Below are 16,465 nucleotides of genomic sequence, written 5' to 3'. Positions count from 1 at the left end.
ACTGTATAACCATGAAAAGTGGGAAATGATACACTTTGGATAAAGTAACAAGATAAGAGAGTACTTGATGAATGGTAGAATCCCAGGAAGCTTAGAGGAACAGAAGGATTTTGAGGTTCCTGTCCACAGTTCCCTGAAAGGCGATGGAGTGGTTAATAGAGTGGTTAAGGAGGTATATGGACAGTTACCTTTATCAGTTGTGGCATAGATGATAAGAGCAGGGAGGTTATGTTAGTGCTATAATAGGACTTTGGTTAGGCCACGGCTAGAGTACTGTAGTGCAGTTCTGGTCACTGCATGTAAGGAGGATGTGACTGCACTGTAGGGGAGGTACAGAGGAGATGCACTAGGATTCTACCTGGGTTACAGCATTTTGGCTATGAAGAGAGGATGGAGAGGCTCAGGTTTCTTTTTTATGGCACAAAAGGTCAAGAGGGGATGTGATCTAAGATGAGGAGGAGCATGGAAACAGTGAATAGAAGCAGCTATTCCCCTTAGTTGGAGAGCCAATCACAATGGGGGATCATTTTAAGGTGAAGGGTAGGAGGTTTAAATGAAATTTAAGGACATATATTTTCACCCAGAGGGTGGTGGGAATCAGGAATACACTGCTTAGAGGTCAGTAGTGGCGGGAAAGATCACAAAGTTTGAAAAGAAAATTGTGGATGAACACTTGAAATGTCATGACATTCAAAGCTATGGGCCAAGTCTGAAAAGTGGGATTAGTTTAGATAGATCAGTGCAGATTCTGTGAGCCAAAGGCCTCTTTTGTGCTATATGTCTCTATGACAGCCCATAACATTTCTGAGGAAAAATACATTTGGGGTGCCTGAAAATTACTTATGAAAAATGTGAATGGATTGAACATTTCAAGTCTGATGATTTTCTTACCAGGCTAAGTGAAAACATATGAAAATCAATTCAAGAAATTTTATTGGAATGATAAGACATTTAAAATTTACATTGTCTTTAATTTCCATTAACCAGCTATTGCTGGTTGCACTTACAGAAGGATTGGCAATTACAAACAAGAACATCCAAAGTAAACATTAAAAATACTACCTTCTAGGACCACTTTGTCACTCAGTCAGTGTATGGTCCGATAGCCTGCTGCTTCTCCAACAGTACTATAGTGAACACACTACATTACAGTTTCAATACATCTGCAACCAGGATAGTTCTAAACTCAAGGCAAGATAAAAGTGCACAGGATCAAGGCCACTTAAGCAACTCGATGCTGCTCAATTTTGAGGCACAGAAAAGCGTCAGATAAAGTGTGGCTTAGACATAGTGTCTACTTTTCAGAAACCATTAGCAGCTGTTTCAATACAAATTGAGATATTTGACTTGCCAGTTCTTAATTTGTAAAACAAAACAAAAACAAAATCAAGAATTTGGGTCTTATCAACAGTAATTATTCACTGAACCCAACACCTGCAAAACAAAAACTCATTCTATGATGAAGCTCGCTTCTGCTCTGTGAAGGGTGATTCATAAGCTTCCATAGGCGGGCAGGAACAGACCAAATGCTGATCGCCATAGAGGTCATCAATTCGAGCAATTGTCGGCCAAAATTTGGTTTCTGGTTTCACAAATTGCTGAAAAACAGTATGTTTTACGTAAGTATACGTAAAGGTACAAGTATACTCCATTTTGAACAAGCGGCGAGGAGAGAGGGCGGACAGAAACCAGGGCTGCCAGGTAGGTCAACTTTTCCCACTTAAAAAAGGGACTTATCTTGAGAGTCGGGCCTCCATTTTGAACAGAGGGGCAAGGAGGGAGGGCAGAGAGAAGCGATGGCTCCCGGGAAGTTTTTAAGTGGGTGAGATCTAAACCCGAGACCTTACACCATAGGGCCTCCCTCCCACCCACCTCCTCTAACCTTACTAAAAGTCTGTAAATTTGGTAAGTTTTCAGGTTTTCTCACTTCTTTTTCTTTTCTTCTCTTCCTTGTTTAGTCCTGTGTGGGCTTTCAGATTAGCGGGGTATGGCTGATAGGGCAGTTGCATGTTCCTCCTGCAGAATGTGGCAGGTGAGAAACGCGATACAGGTCTCTGCCGACCACATCTGCGGGAAGTGCACCCAACTCCAGCTCCTCGAAAACAGAGTCAGGGAACTGCAGCTGGATGAACTGCGGATCATCCGGGAGGCTGAGAGTGAAATTGAGAGGATGTAGAGGATGGTGGTCACTCCTCAGATATAGGATAAGGACAGCTGGATTACAGTCAGGGGGAGGAAAGGGAACAGATAGAGCAGGGTTCCCCTGTGGCCGTTCCCCTCAGTATTATGTATACCGTTTTGGATACTGGTGGTGGGAACGGCCCACCAGGGGAAAGCCATAATTATCAGGTCTCTGGCACTGTGGCTCAGAAGGGAAGGGGGGAGAATAGAAAAGCGCTAGTGGTAGGGGCCTCAATAGTTAAACAGCTTGACAGGAGACTTTGTGGTTAGGAAGGGGACTCCCGGAAGGTATGCTGCCTCCCCGGTGCCAGGTTCTGGGATGCCGCTGATTGGGTTTACAGGATTTTGAAGGGGGAGGGTGAGCAGTCGGGAATAGTGGTATATATTGGCACCAATGATATAGCCAGGAAAGGAATTGAGGATGTGAAAAGTGACTACAGAGAGTTAGGTTGGAAGCTGAAGAGCAGAACGAGTACAGTAGTGATCTCAGGTTTGCTACTAGTGCCACAAGACTGTTCCTCACCTGACTGTCAGTGAGTGCAGCTTAACATGTGGCTGCGAGGCTGCTGCAGGAGGGACGGCTTCAGATACTTAGACCATTGGGCATGCCTTCTGGGGAAGGTGGGACCTGTATATGAAGGGCGGGTTGCACCTGAATGGGGGGGGGCACAAATGTCCTGAGTGGGAGATTTGATCGTGTGGTTCAAGAGGATTTAAGCTAGTTTGGCATGGGGGTGGGAATCACAGCTCCATATCTGAGAGGGGAGTAGCTGTAGATGGGGCAGTGACAGGATGTAGCGAATCTATCGGGAAGGTTTTTCACATGATGAAACAAAGGGTTTGGTTAAAGTGTGTCTGCTTTAATGCAAGGCGTGTCAGAAACAAGAGTGATGAACTTAGAGCATGGATCAGTACTTGGGAATATGATGTTGTGGCCATAACAGAGACGGGGGTTTCACAGGGGCAGGAATGTTTCAGGGTTTAGATTGGTTAAAAGAACAGGGAGGTTGGAAAAAGAGGAGGGGGCGTAGCATTGCTGATCAGAGAGCTGTATCACAGCTACAGAAACAAAGGTTGTTAAGGAAGATTTGTCTACTCTACTGTGTCAGGATGGGTTGAAGTTAGGAACAGTAAGGGAGCAGCCACCTCACTGGGGGTTTTCTACAGACCCCCTAATAGCAGTGGGGACATGGAAAAACTCATAGGCCAGTAGAATTTGGAAAGATTCAGATGTAGCAGGGTTGTTGTTATGGGTGACTTCAACTTTCCCAATATTGACTGGAACCTCCTTTGTGCAGATGGTGTGGATGGAACCGTTTTTGTCAGATGTGTTCAGGAGGGTTCACTTACTCAGTACGTAGACAGGCTGACGAGGGGAGGGGCCAATTTGGATTTGATGCTCGGCAATGAGCCAGGACAGGTGTCAAAACTTGCGGTGGGAGAACACTTTGGTGACAGTGATCACAACTGCCTCACATTTAGCATAGCTTTGGAGAGTGTAAGGAGCAGTTACCAAGGGATTATATTTAATTGGGGAAAAGGAAATTATGACGCTAACAGACAGGAGTTGGGAAGTACAGATTGGGAGCAATTGTTTCACAGAAAGGGCAAACAGACATGTGGAGACTGTTTAAGGAGCAGTTGTTGTGAGTGATGCACAAATTTGTTCCTTTGAGACAGGTAAGAAGGGGGAATTTAAGGAACCTTGGATGACGAGAACAGAGGAACTGCTCATCAAAAGGAAGAAAGCAGCTTATGCAAGGTGGAGGAAGCAAGGATCTAGCACAGCTTTTGAGGATTACAGGCTTATTAGAAAGGAGCTCAGAAGTGGACTGAAGAGGGGGCATGAAAAAGGCTTGGCAGGAAGGATGAGGGAAAGCACAAAGGCATTTTACTCATACATAGAGAATAAGAGAATGATCAGGGAGAAAGTAGGGCTGGTCAGGGATCGTGTGGGAACTTGGGTGTGGAGTCTGAGCAGATAGGGGAAGCCCTAAATGAGTTTATTTTGCTTTGGTTTTCACTAAGGAAAGGGACCTTGTTGTGAATGAGAACTTTTGAGAAGCTAGGAAACAGGCTTGAACAAATCAAGATTGAAGTTGATGTGCTGAAAATTTTGACAAAATTAAGATTGATAAGGCCCCAGGGCCAGACCAGATTTATGCTAAGTTGCTCCAGGAAGCGAGAAAGGAGGTTGCTAAGCCGCTGATGAAGATCTTTGCTTCCTCACTCTCCACGGCAGTCGTACTGGAGGCCGGAGAGAGGCGAATGTTGTTCCTCTTTTCAAGAAGGGGAATAGGAAAATCCCTGGCAATTACAGTCCAGTCTGTCTTACGCCTGTGGTCAGCAAAGTTTTGGAAAGAACTCTGAGGGATACGATTTATGACTATTTGGAAAAGCAAAGCGTGATTAAAGGCAGTCAGCATGGCTTTGTTGGGAGCAGGTCCTGCCTCACAAATCTTATTGAGTTCTTTGAGGAGGTGACGAGACAGGTTGAGCAGTGGTTGTGGTGTGTATGGACTTCAGCAAGGTATTTGATAAGGTTCCCCATGGTAGGCTCATTCATAAAGTCAGGAGGTATGCGATACAGGGAGATTTGATTGTCTGGATTCAGAATTGGCTGGCTGACAGAAGGCAGAGAGTGGTTGTAGATGGCAAATATTCTGCCTGGAGGTCAGTGTTGAGTGGGGTCCCGCAGGACTCTGTTCTTGAGCCTCTGCTCTTTGTTGTTTTTATAAATGACTTGGATGAGGAGGTTGAGGGGTGCGTTAGTAAGTTTGCTGATGACACAAAGTTCGGAGGTGCCATTGATAGTATTAAAGGCTATTGCAGGCTGCTGCGTGACATAGACAGGATATAGAGCTGGGCTGAGAAATTGCAGATGGATTTCAACCTGGATAAATGCGAAGTGATGCATTTTGGAAGGTCGAACTTGAATGCTGAATACAGGATTAAAGACAGGACCCTTGGCAGTGTGGAGGAATAGAGGGATCTTGGTATTCAACTGCATAGTTCCCTCAAAGTTACCACCCAAGTGGATAAGGTTGTTAAGAAAGTCTATGGTGTTTTGACTTTCATTAACACGTTTTGCTGCGAGGTTTTGCTACAGTTCTACAAGACCCTGGTGAGACCACACTTGGAACATTGTGCCCAGTGCTGGTCGCCCTATTATAGGAAAGATACGGAAGCGTTGGAGAGGGTGCAAAGAAGGTTTACTAGGATGCTGCCTGGACTGGAGGGCTGGAGGTTGACTAAACTTGGACATTTAAGCGACTGCAGGACATGCACATGGACAGCAGTGAATTGAGGGGTGCGTAGGTTAGGTTATTTTATTTTAGATTAGGAAAAATCCTCAGCACAACATCATGGGCTGAAGGGCCTGATCTGGGCTGTACTTTTCTATGTTCTACACAAATCAGTGCAGGACTTATACACTTAAAGGGGAGTGTTGCTAAACAAAGAGACCTTGGAGTTCAGGTTCATAGTTCCTTGCAAGTGAAGTTGCACTCAGATAAGATAGTGAGGAAGGAGTTTGGTTTGCTTTCCTTTACTGGTCAGTGCATTGAATATATAAGTTGGGAGGTCATGTTATGGCTGTACAGGACCTTGGTTAGGCCACTTTTGAAATGTTGTGTGAAATTCTGGTCTCCCTTCTATAGGAAGGATGTTGTGAAACTTGAAAGGGTTCAGAAGAGATTTACAAATATGTTGCCAGGGTTGGAGGATTTGAGCTATAGGGAGAGGCTGGACAGGCTGGGGCTGTTTTCCCTGGAGCATCAGAGGCTGAGGGGTGACCTTATCAAGGTTTATAGAATCACAATGGGGCATAGATAGGGTAAATAGACAAGGTCTTTTCCCTGGGGTGGGGTAGTCCAGAACTAGACTGCATTTGCTTAGGGGGAGAGAGAAAATATTTAGAAGAGACAAAAGGGGCAACTTTATGACGTAGAGGGTGGTGAGTGTATGGAATGAGCTGTCAGAGGAAGTGGTGGAAGCTGATACAATTACAACATTTAAAAGGCATCTGAATGGATACATGCATAGGAAGGGCCAAATGCCGGAAATGGGTCAGTTTAGGATATCTGATTGGCATGGACGAGTTCGACTGATGGGTCTGTTTCCATGCTGTACAACTCTATGACTCTATATGCGTTACTCAATACAACTTAGCTGACAAATATTTTACAGTTCCTGAAATACAGTGAAAACTAAAGGTTGCAGGGCTGGTGAAAGCTGAAACCATTTTTGTGAAGTAGGCAGTGATTAAAACCCACAAAATGAGAAGTAGCATTATCGTGTCATGTTTTGCCTACAAGTGAAAGATATAGATGATTTTTCTCCCCCGAATTACCAAGCCATTTAATGTGCCCTTCCCCCAAAAAAGAAAACTGGCCATAAAGCCAGAGACATAAGCACCTAATGAATTATTGGAAAAGGGTTGTGAATGCAGGTTAAAACCAAACTGTAGCAAATTATTAAGATCAAGACCTTTACAACATTCCAAAATGGACACTCACAGCATCAGCTGAACTGGCTTGGAACCACAATATAAAGAAACAGTGTCAGTATCTGCTGAGGTCAGTTACATAGCCAAGAATGTTTGGACACAGAGATATACACAACTGCAATAATCTACTTGGCAGGATCAGAGAAAATTCCAGAATGTGCAACGTTCTTGGAGTGGTATGCAATTTCTAAACATTGTGTTAACAAGGCACAGACAATCCACACATGCACATTTTAAACAAGAATAAAAATTTGAAAATGCAGCAGGTTAGAAATTGGGGAAACATGGTGATGACAAGTTTGGGCTCAGGAAGCAGAGCCCTTAACCACGTTGTTTAGTGCTCTTCAAATACAAACAAAACAAGGGTTCGAGAAGGGAAATGGGCACTCTTTTTGCAAGGGCAGATAAGACAGGTTACAACATTCAAGTAGATGCTTGTGCAGTCAAAGAAAGCCAAAAATGGAAAACCAAAAATGGCAAGGGCCACATAATGTGGCATGCTAACATGCTTGTGGAAATAGAGCTACTGAAACAATGTTATGTACCATACACATATTGAGCCCCAGATAATATAATTGCTTTTGTCTTTACATTTAGAGATGAACTTACCAATGGGAATGCAGCTTGCTCTCGAGAGTAAGGACGGTCCCAAATTGGAGCAGCAATGCAAGCCAATGTGTGTGGAGACATCTTTAAAAGAAAATAACATGTGCATTTTTACTCCTAAATCAGATTTTAAAAAATCAGTAAGTGGAAAAGAAAGAAAGAAAGACTGCAGTGGAGTCAGTGAAAATTCATACACCACATTCTCTGCCCATTCCATGGATAGTCAGCCTTCCAAATGGGAAACAAAATTGCCCAAGATGTAAATGGGAACTAAGCTCAATGGCTACATTCGTGGATGACATTAAGGTAATGAAGGCAGTCACCTCCAAAATCTGAACAGGCTAAACTGTAGAAAGATTTGGTCTCAACAAACAAAATCAGAGCCGATGTCAGCCACTTGTACCCGCTGGTGTGCTCAGCCATTTGACAAAGATCATGGCTGATCTGATTGCAGCCTCAATGTTACCTTTCCTGCCCTCCTATAACCTTGTCAATCAAGGATCTAACTCAGTCTCAATAATATATTCAATGACCATCACTTTCTGGAGAAGAGAATTCCTCAGACTAAAAATTCTCTAAGAGGAAATAAATCCTCTCCATCAGTATCTTAAACGGGAGGCCCCTTATTTTTAAACTTTGCCCCAAGTCTGCCCCACAAGGACAAACATCCTTTGAACAGCCATCCTCTCAAGTCCCTCCAAAGCCTGATATGTTTCAATAATATCACTTCTTAATTGAAGAGGTATTTATAGTATCAAAGGCACAGGAGCAGAATTAGGCCATTCAGCCCATTGAATCAGCTCTACTATTTGATCATGACTGATATGTGTTTCAAGTCCATTTTTCTGCCTTCTCCCTGCACCCCTGGATCCCCTTATCATTCAAGAACCTACCTATATCGGTGTTAAATACACTCATTGACTTAGTCTCCACAGCCCTGTGCAGCAATGAGTTCCAGAGACGAACCACACTCTGGCTAAAGCAATTCCTTATCTCAATTAGAAAGGGACATCCTTTCATTCTGAGGCTGTGACCTCAAGTCTTATTCTTTCCTAGTGGAAATATCTCCACGTCCATTCTATCAAGGCCTCTCAGTATTCTATTAGTTTCAAATCGCCCTCATCCTTCTAAACTCCATCGAATAAAGGCAGAGAACCCTCTTATGTCAAGTCCTTCTTCCCTGGAATCATTATTGTAAACCTCCTCTGGAACCCCTGGAACACCAGCACTTCCTTCCTTAGATATGGGGCTCAAAAAAAAATTTTGCAATCTGTTCAAAGATGTTATTACAATCTGGCATGCGTGGGACTTGTACCTGGTCTCCTTGTTCACAGGTAGGGACACTACCACTGCAGTACAAGAATTCTTACTTCTCATTCTCCTAAACTCTGAAGGATTTAGGCTCCACTTGTCCAACACTATTTCAGAAGAAAGCCTCATTGCAGGAATCTGTTGTATAAATTGTCTCTATACTTCCTTTAATGCAATTTTATCCTTTTAAAAAAACGTCTGTTTTGTAGCCAGGAGTATGTCCAGATATTACACCTCTCTCACTGAAAAAAAAGGGCCATGGAGACAGCCAATCACAAATGATTCAATGTGTCAATTCCCTGACCAGTCAGCACTGAGTTACCTGGTTTGAATTTGATCTGTTAACTAAGTGCATTGCCACATCAACCAATAGTCAATTGGCACCCTTTCCTTAAGTTGTATAAATTGTTGCTTCCTTTCTGAATTGATTTTCTTGTAATTCAGAACAGATGAGAACAAGACGAAAGCTTCATGTGTCTTTTTAGCGAAGTTTAAATTCTTTTTAAATATGGAAACCTAAATTCTAGACAGTACTCCACATGTGGTCTCACTTGTTCGAGCAAAATCTCCATACATTTATAATCCATGGCTCTTGCAACAAACACAAACATGCTATTTGCCTTCTAAATTACTTGCTCAATCTGCTCATGTACCAGGACACACGGTTCCCTCTGTACATTGTGATCTGTAATCTCTCTCCATGTAAATCATATGCTGCTTTTGTATTTTTTTTCTGCCAGAGTACAGAAAATCATATTCATCAACATTATTCCTCACCTGCCAAACTTTTGTCCATTCACTTAATCTGCCTATACCTCTTTGTAGACTTCATCCACCAAAAGCTCTTTATTTCGTGAAGATGCCAAACTGTTCTTGGGAATCCAAGTATTTACTTGTTCTCTTCATCTGTCTTGCTTGTTACTTCCTCAAATAATTCCAGTCTGCATGAGTAATTTGAAATATGCCTCATATTAGGAGTAAGTCTGAAGGAGCACGTCGATTCGGGAATTTGGTCTTTAAGGTTTTAGAAGGATTTCTATGCTCTAAGAAGATTTACCACAACCCATTTTTCCTAAACTGCTGAAATGACTCAACCTTGAGGCTTGGCTGCAGCACCGAAAGGTAAACTCTTAAAAAGGAGCCATAACATTTCCTCAAACCTTGTCTATCTGTTCCATTTGCTCTTTCCCCTTCTGCCAACAGCATAAAAATGAGCATTTCCAGTTCTTTTCAGTTTGGAAGAAGACCCATATTTTGACTTGAAACAATAACTCCATTTCTCTCTCCACAGATGGTGCCAGATCTGTTGAGTTTCTCCAGCATTTCTGTTTTCAATTTCACCTCCTGCTCTTACAGGTCTTTTCCCTGTACAGCAACCAGCCAGCCACCCACAACAATTTGTCATGGGATCCTGGTGGGAAAAAAAGTTTGGAAATCCTATTGATAAAGATTGATTGCTACAATCTATTAACAACATTGTCATCATTATACATGTAAGTAGCAGGATGGCAGAAGGCAAACCTGATAGAATATAATCTTCTGTCTGGCATTTCCTATTGTTTTACAGTTAAAAGCTGTCATAGCCCTGTGTATTGTAAGCAATGCCAGGTTATGCCTTTATAGTGTCATTTGAAAATGACTGCTAAATAATTGTGCAACTCACTTTGAAGTCATTCATAATGGAAACATCTACAACCTAAAACCTTTCCGCCCAACCACTCGGATTTAGTTCAGGACAATCATTCTATCAAAGCTCGAACTCAAGACAAATATTCCAAACGACGTTCCAATTGCAGATGTTCATAGCAATGTCTGACCTCCACCCCTGCTTACCCCAAACCGACAAATTAAAACTTCTCATTAGTCTCAGCACCTTAACATTCCAGTCTGCAAAGAATGGGAAGTGACTCTGAATTGAGATACAAACACTGCTTGTCTGATCTATATCTGGTAGTGAGACCAGCCTCAAAACTTTTGACATTTGAAGGGTTGAGCCATGAGCTCATAGGCAAAGATGAAAGGAGTACAGTAAAAGATTTATGGCCTTATGTGATGATGGTTGCGCATCCCCCCATTAGAACACTGTGTCTACAATTTATAAAGCAACAGTATGAAGTATCTGGATCTGAATAAGGAAAAGTTCTTAACTAGTGATCTGGTGAGGATAATGAGGCTTCTAATTTAACAAATAATGCGCTTTGATAGCATTGTACGCTCATTGTTGAGACACTACAGTACAGTATATTTCTCACTTAAGAAACCACAGAGAAAATTCTGAACTGAATTCCAAAGCTCCCACCAACACACAAGAACTTAGGGAGCACTTGTCCTAATGAAGTAACCACATACAGCCGTTATAATTCCATCAATAGATTTAATTACTGACTGCATGCTGAAACTATCTGAAACATAAATCTCATGTAGTATTAGCTAATTACAGCAAGAACACTATTGCATTGTACGAGGATTTTTGTTTTCACAGTATTCCTAGTTTCCCATTCAACACATGGCATGTTGGCACAACAAGTGTTTTATCAGGCATTGCTGACCGGCAGTTACATGGAGACATTTTTTAAAAGAAGGCCCTCAGTTACATTGCCTGAAGGCAAAATTGTTTGACTATTTATTTCCTGGAACTATAGTCACAATCTGGTGATAGCAAATTATCAGTCTATTTGGGAAAGGGATACAGCACGAAGCAGAGTATAAAACAGACTGGGTCAGTGTTGAGCACCTCCACCCAAGATTAATTTCCTTGGTTCTGAAGAAGGGTCAGTGGACCTGAAATGTCAACTCTGATTTCTCTCCATCGATGCTGCCAGACCGGTTGAGATTTTCCAGCCATCGCCTTTTTAAAAATAATTTTACTCACCAATGAACTGAACAGAATCAACTGTCAGCTTTTAATGGAAATCATTGAACCAAAACATTAACTCTCTGCTTTTTCTTCAATTTCAATTTGAAGCAATAGCTGGCTTTGATTAATTATATTTGGTAATGCTCAAGAGTTTGAATGCTGGCAATTTGCATTTACCCTTAAGAATTGATACAGATTTGACTGTGAAGTCAATAGTTTCTCAGATTTAGCTATGTCAATAACTTACTATTAAGACCTTTCATTCATTGTGCCATTAACAACGTTTCTGGTTGTTAGTGCCACTTCCAAATGTATTTCCACAGGCTCTCCTTTATTAAAACATGTTATTTGTTCCTGGGATACGGACGTCGCTGGCTAGGCCAGCATTTGTTGTTCATCCCAAATGCCCTTGAAAAAGTGACAGTGAGCTGTCTTCGTGAATTGTTGCAGTCTATGTGCTACATTCACAGAGATGATAGGTCAGAGTGTGAATGTTGTAGGCAGTGGATGGGGTGCCAATCAAGCAGATTGCTTAGTTCTGAAAGGTGCCTTGAGTATTAATAGAGCTACATTCGTATAGGCATTTGGAGTAATCCATCACTCTCCTGACTTGTAACTTGTGGATTGTGAATAGGTTTTGAGGAGTCAGGAAGTGAGTTAGTTAGTGCAATATTCCTAGTCTCTGACTTATCCTTGAATCCACAATATTCATATGATTAGTCCAGTTCAATTTTTGATCTATAGTTATTGATCACGGCCAGGTTCGTGGTAGTGGTTTTGAAGGAGGGGGTGATGCTGATGGCTTCAAAGGATGATGGTCATTGCATGGTACTTGTGTGGTGCGAATGTTACTTGCCACTTATCAGCCCGAACCTAGATTTTATCGGTTTTGAGGGAAGGTCACTGGACCAGAAACGTTAACTCTGATTTTGTTTCAGAGATGTTGCGTGACCTGCTGAGCTTTTCCAGCTGCTTCTGTTTTTTGTTTCGGATTTACAGCATTCACAGTTCTGTTGGTTTTTATTTAGATACTGTCTAGGCCATTGTGTATATGGACATGGGCTGCTTTCGTCCATGAGGAGTCGTGAATGGTGCTGAACATTGTGCAATCATCAGCAAAGAGCCCCACTGCTGACCTTCTGATGGTGGGAAGGTTGATGAAGCAGCTGAAAGTGGAATGAGTATACACTTGAAGAGAGAGCTCTTATGGAGTCTGCAAAATCAGGAAACTTGGTGGGCTGGGTCAGTGAACTAGGTGGGAAAATTTGATTCTCCATGGCAGGTTAAATTGAGGAGATGAAGTCCTCATTCTCCAGACTGCCCTCATGTAGATCGACCCAATCATGCTAGTCATCCGCCATGCCCACAGTGACTTCAATCTTTCCCCGGTTCAGAGAAAAACCAATTGAAACACTAGCCAGCATTGCTTTTTTTTCATACATTTTACCTTCCTTAAGAGCTGAAAGCATAGATTAATTCTCCTGAGAACTAAGATATGTGAAATTGCACTTCTTTGCATGAGAATAAAGCTTAAACAGATATTTTTGATTCAAAAATAGTTTCATTCTGAGGCTAAAAACCTGAGGGGATCGAGGAACCTTAGTTGATAAGAGTTTTGGAGCCATCACCCAGGGAGTGTTTAATATCCAAAACAATCCAATGCTATTGCATTCAGCCAGCTCAGTAAATCTAGATGCCAAAACATTGCAGTTGCTGGAAATCAGAAACAAAAACAAGCTGAAAAGACTCAGAAGGTTAGATGGCATCTGCAGAGAGAACAGACAAGTTAATTTTTCAGCTAATATCTCCTGCAGCCACCAATTCTGACAAAGGATCAATATTTCAAATATTAATTTCCCTGTTCTCTCCAGGGAGACGGAGATCATAGAATGCCTACATTATGGAAGCTGGCCTTTGGCCCATTGAGTCCACACAGTCTCCAAAATGCATCAAACCCACACCCATCTCCCTTTAACCCTCGCTAATCCATCTAGCCTGCACATCATGGAAAATTTAGCATGGCCAATCCACCTAACCTGCACACCTTTGGACTGTGGGAGGAAACCAAAGCACCCAGAGGAAACCCACGCAGACATGGGGAGAACACACAAACAGTCATCTGAGGATAGAATCAAACTTGGGTCCATGGCACTGAGGCAGCAGTACTAACCACTGAGCTACTGTGCTGCTCCAGATGTTGTGGGCTTTTAGCATTCTCTGCCTTCTGGAGAACTGAAGGGCATTCTGAACTTTAAACCCATCAAATTGTAAACTTTAATAAATATCAAACAGACAGCTTTGGAACGGTGATTTTAAAATTGCAGTTATAAGTGAAAGATCGCCACCAGCAGGGTATTATTAGTACTACTGCTCTCAAAATACTTGCTAATGTCTTCAGGTTCCCATACATCTCTGTGCTATCACTAGACAGGCACTTTGTCTGGGAGGTAAAAACAATGACTGCAGATGCTGGAAACCAGATTCTGGATTAGTGGTGCTGGAAGAGCACAGCAGTTCAGGCAGCATCCAAGTAGCTACGAAATCGACATTTCGGGCAAAAGCCCTTCATCAGGAATAAAGGCAGTGAGCCTGAAGTGTGGAGAGATAAGCTAGAGGAGGGTGGGGGTGGGGAGAAAGTAGCATAGAGTACAATGGGTGATTGAAACATATCAAGGGTTAAAATTTTCTGTTTTATAATTTCAACAAGAAAGTAGAAACAGTTGCCGAATGACTACCTATCAAATAAATTCATCAGCTTTACCACTTTGGTTGGATAAAACATTGTTTTACGTCTTATTTTGTCCATTGCTGGTATTAGTGCTGGCCAGAGTCACAAAAATAGTGCTGCAGGTATTAGTGCTGGTGAGAGAGACAAGAATGGAACCAGGGATGAGGGATTTGAGCTTTGACAGTAGGCAGGAGAAGCTGCTGTTGTCCTAGTGGGAGAAGGTTAATTCTCCAATTCAATAAATGATGAAAAATCTGGGCAGAGTAGGGAGAGAGAAAGTGTTCCTGCTGATGGAAGGCCTGGAGAATGACCGGGTACATTTTCAAGTGATTGGCAAAAGAAGAAAGGAGGAGAATTTTGTTTTAATGCCATGAATGGTTGGAATCTGTAATGCTCTGTCTGGGAGCATGGTGCAGGTTGGCTCAATCAAGGCCTTCAAAAGGGAAATGGACAAATATCTAAAGAGAAGAAAAAAACCTGCAGGGCTCCTGTGCAGTGGAATTTAACAAGGAAGACCACTGGGGTAAGTTATAACTGCACCAAGCTGACTGCAGCAAACTACTTTGAAACAGATGTGAACCAGATGACACGAGATTCCAGTGTGCTGCTAACTTCACCTTGAAGACAATAAAATCAAGTTTTACATTAATGAGCATTCGTGGTATGCAAACATATTATAAACATGAACTAATCACAGGCTGACATGAAACTCAACACACTACAAACAGTCCGTTTATTTCATCTCTGCATCTCAGTCCCCGTCACCATTTTCAAGGTTCAGCTCCCTGACTAATCCATTGCACATCGCACTCCTTTCTCTTGTAAACTCCATAATACGCCCCTCCACTGTGAGTCTGCAGCAGACAACACAGGACTATACTGTGAGACTCATCTGCTGTGTCTCGGATTTGCTGTTCTATTGGTTGCGTTTGATCAACTTCAGTCCTTCACCCTCTCCTGTGGTGGCAGAAGGTCCGAGGGGTACAGCTGCCTGCTGAGTCTGTGCCTGGCCTGAGCTTATGCTTTGTGTTAGCTTCAGCTCTAGCCTGGCACAAAGACAGAAGTGGAAACCCTGCCTCTTGCCAATCAGGTGACCTCCATATTTGGCATCAACTTTTTACTCTGCAACTGATTCACCATGTCTCTGACATCTCCACTCCATTGGAAATTCCTCTATCAAAGCATTCTCTGGTCCTCCACCAGTCAAACAGCTTCTGACTCCACCTGTCTCTGAACTTGGAGAATGGTTTGTTGTTGCTCTACACTGGCTCCATTTACCATGGTAGGGTTTATGACGTTGACTCTGGTTTATTTCGTGCTGCTTTTCCTTTATTCATCATTCACAATTAAAATATTAATTCATTAATACAGAACAACCCCGGTTATCCAAATATCAATTACCCAAGTTTCGGATTATCCGACCAATGTCTGAAGGTCCCGTAAAAATGTTACACCAAAGAGGTGTGACTGACACTGGTGCGATTATTGCGTCTTTTGTTTACAGTTCTCTAGTTTGATCTCAGTCGGTCACTTTAAACAGTGTTAAAATAATTTTAACACAAAAATGACTGACATACTGAAGGATTTAATAGCATGGCAAAGTCAGTGGTGTCTTCGTTCACGCTACGACTTTGCTCAGAGTACGTATTTGTAAGAAGTGATCAAGTTTGTTGTTGTTACCATGTCTGTGAGCGTTTGTTTACGATCAGATGAGTTGTCTGAATAGTTATCCAAACAAAATACTTCCTGCTCACCTCAGTCAGATAATCGATATTGTTCTGTACTACAGAAGTCTACTCAAATTAATTTTGCCACCTGCCCTTATAGGAATACATTTTAAATTGTATTCCTGACCCAAGTCCATCAGTTTCCATTTCTATTTCATTGTCTTCTTCCCTCTATTTACTGCTGTTCTCACTAGGCTTCTGAGCCCCCTTCATCTGGTGTTATATTTCCTTTCATATCTTCCCTTCTTGGGTTTGCTGCTGTTTCCATATCTCAACCCTAACTCTTCAATGTGCTTCAAGCCTCCTACTCTCCTGCCACTTTTACTGGCTTGACTCCCACTTAGCGAAGCCAATCCCTCCTCTTGTATCTCTCCTGATACCCTTCAAAGTGTCCACTAAGGTTCTCATCACAGTCAACCCTCCTGCCAGTGCATCTGTTGACTCACTCACCTCGTTCTGTCCATCTCCCCTTTTGCAGTGCTGATCCTGTGGATACTGCCAGTGCTCTAGCTCCCACCCTCCCCTTCTGCAATTGCCTTCAGACTGTT

General features: G+C 42.4%; 1 protein-coding gene across 3 annotated transcripts in view; it reads right to left on the bottom strand.

Moving 5' to 3' along the window:
• Window positions 1–916: 916 nt before the first annotated feature.
• Window positions 917–16,465, bottom strand: part of gldc (glycine dehydrogenase (decarboxylating)) — a 173,334-nt gene continuing 157,785 nt past the window's right edge. For 2 of the 3 annotated variants that reach the window (XM_072587326.1, XM_072587331.1), the window contains 2 exons: window positions 7,298–7,378; window positions 917–1,598 (listed from right to left, as the gene is read on the bottom strand). In XM_072587326.1, the coding sequence (XP_072443427.1) occupies window positions 1,455–1,598; window positions 7,298–7,378 (225 nt within the window). In that variant the 3' untranslated portion in view covers window positions 917–1,454. Of the gene's footprint in view, window positions 1,599–7,297; window positions 7,379–9,382; window positions 9,547–16,465 lie in introns of those variants that run through there. The other variant, XR_011962969.1, reaches the window with a different exon arrangement.

Source organism: Chiloscyllium punctatum, chromosome 2 (genome assembly GCF_047496795.1).
Source record: "Chiloscyllium punctatum isolate Juve2018m chromosome 2, sChiPun1.3, whole genome shotgun sequence".
NCBI classification, from domain to species: domain Eukaryota; kingdom Metazoa; phylum Chordata; class Chondrichthyes; order Orectolobiformes; family Hemiscylliidae; genus Chiloscyllium; species Chiloscyllium punctatum.
Note: the sequence above shows the minus strand (reverse complement) of the source record. Positions and strands in the feature narration are given on the sequence as shown.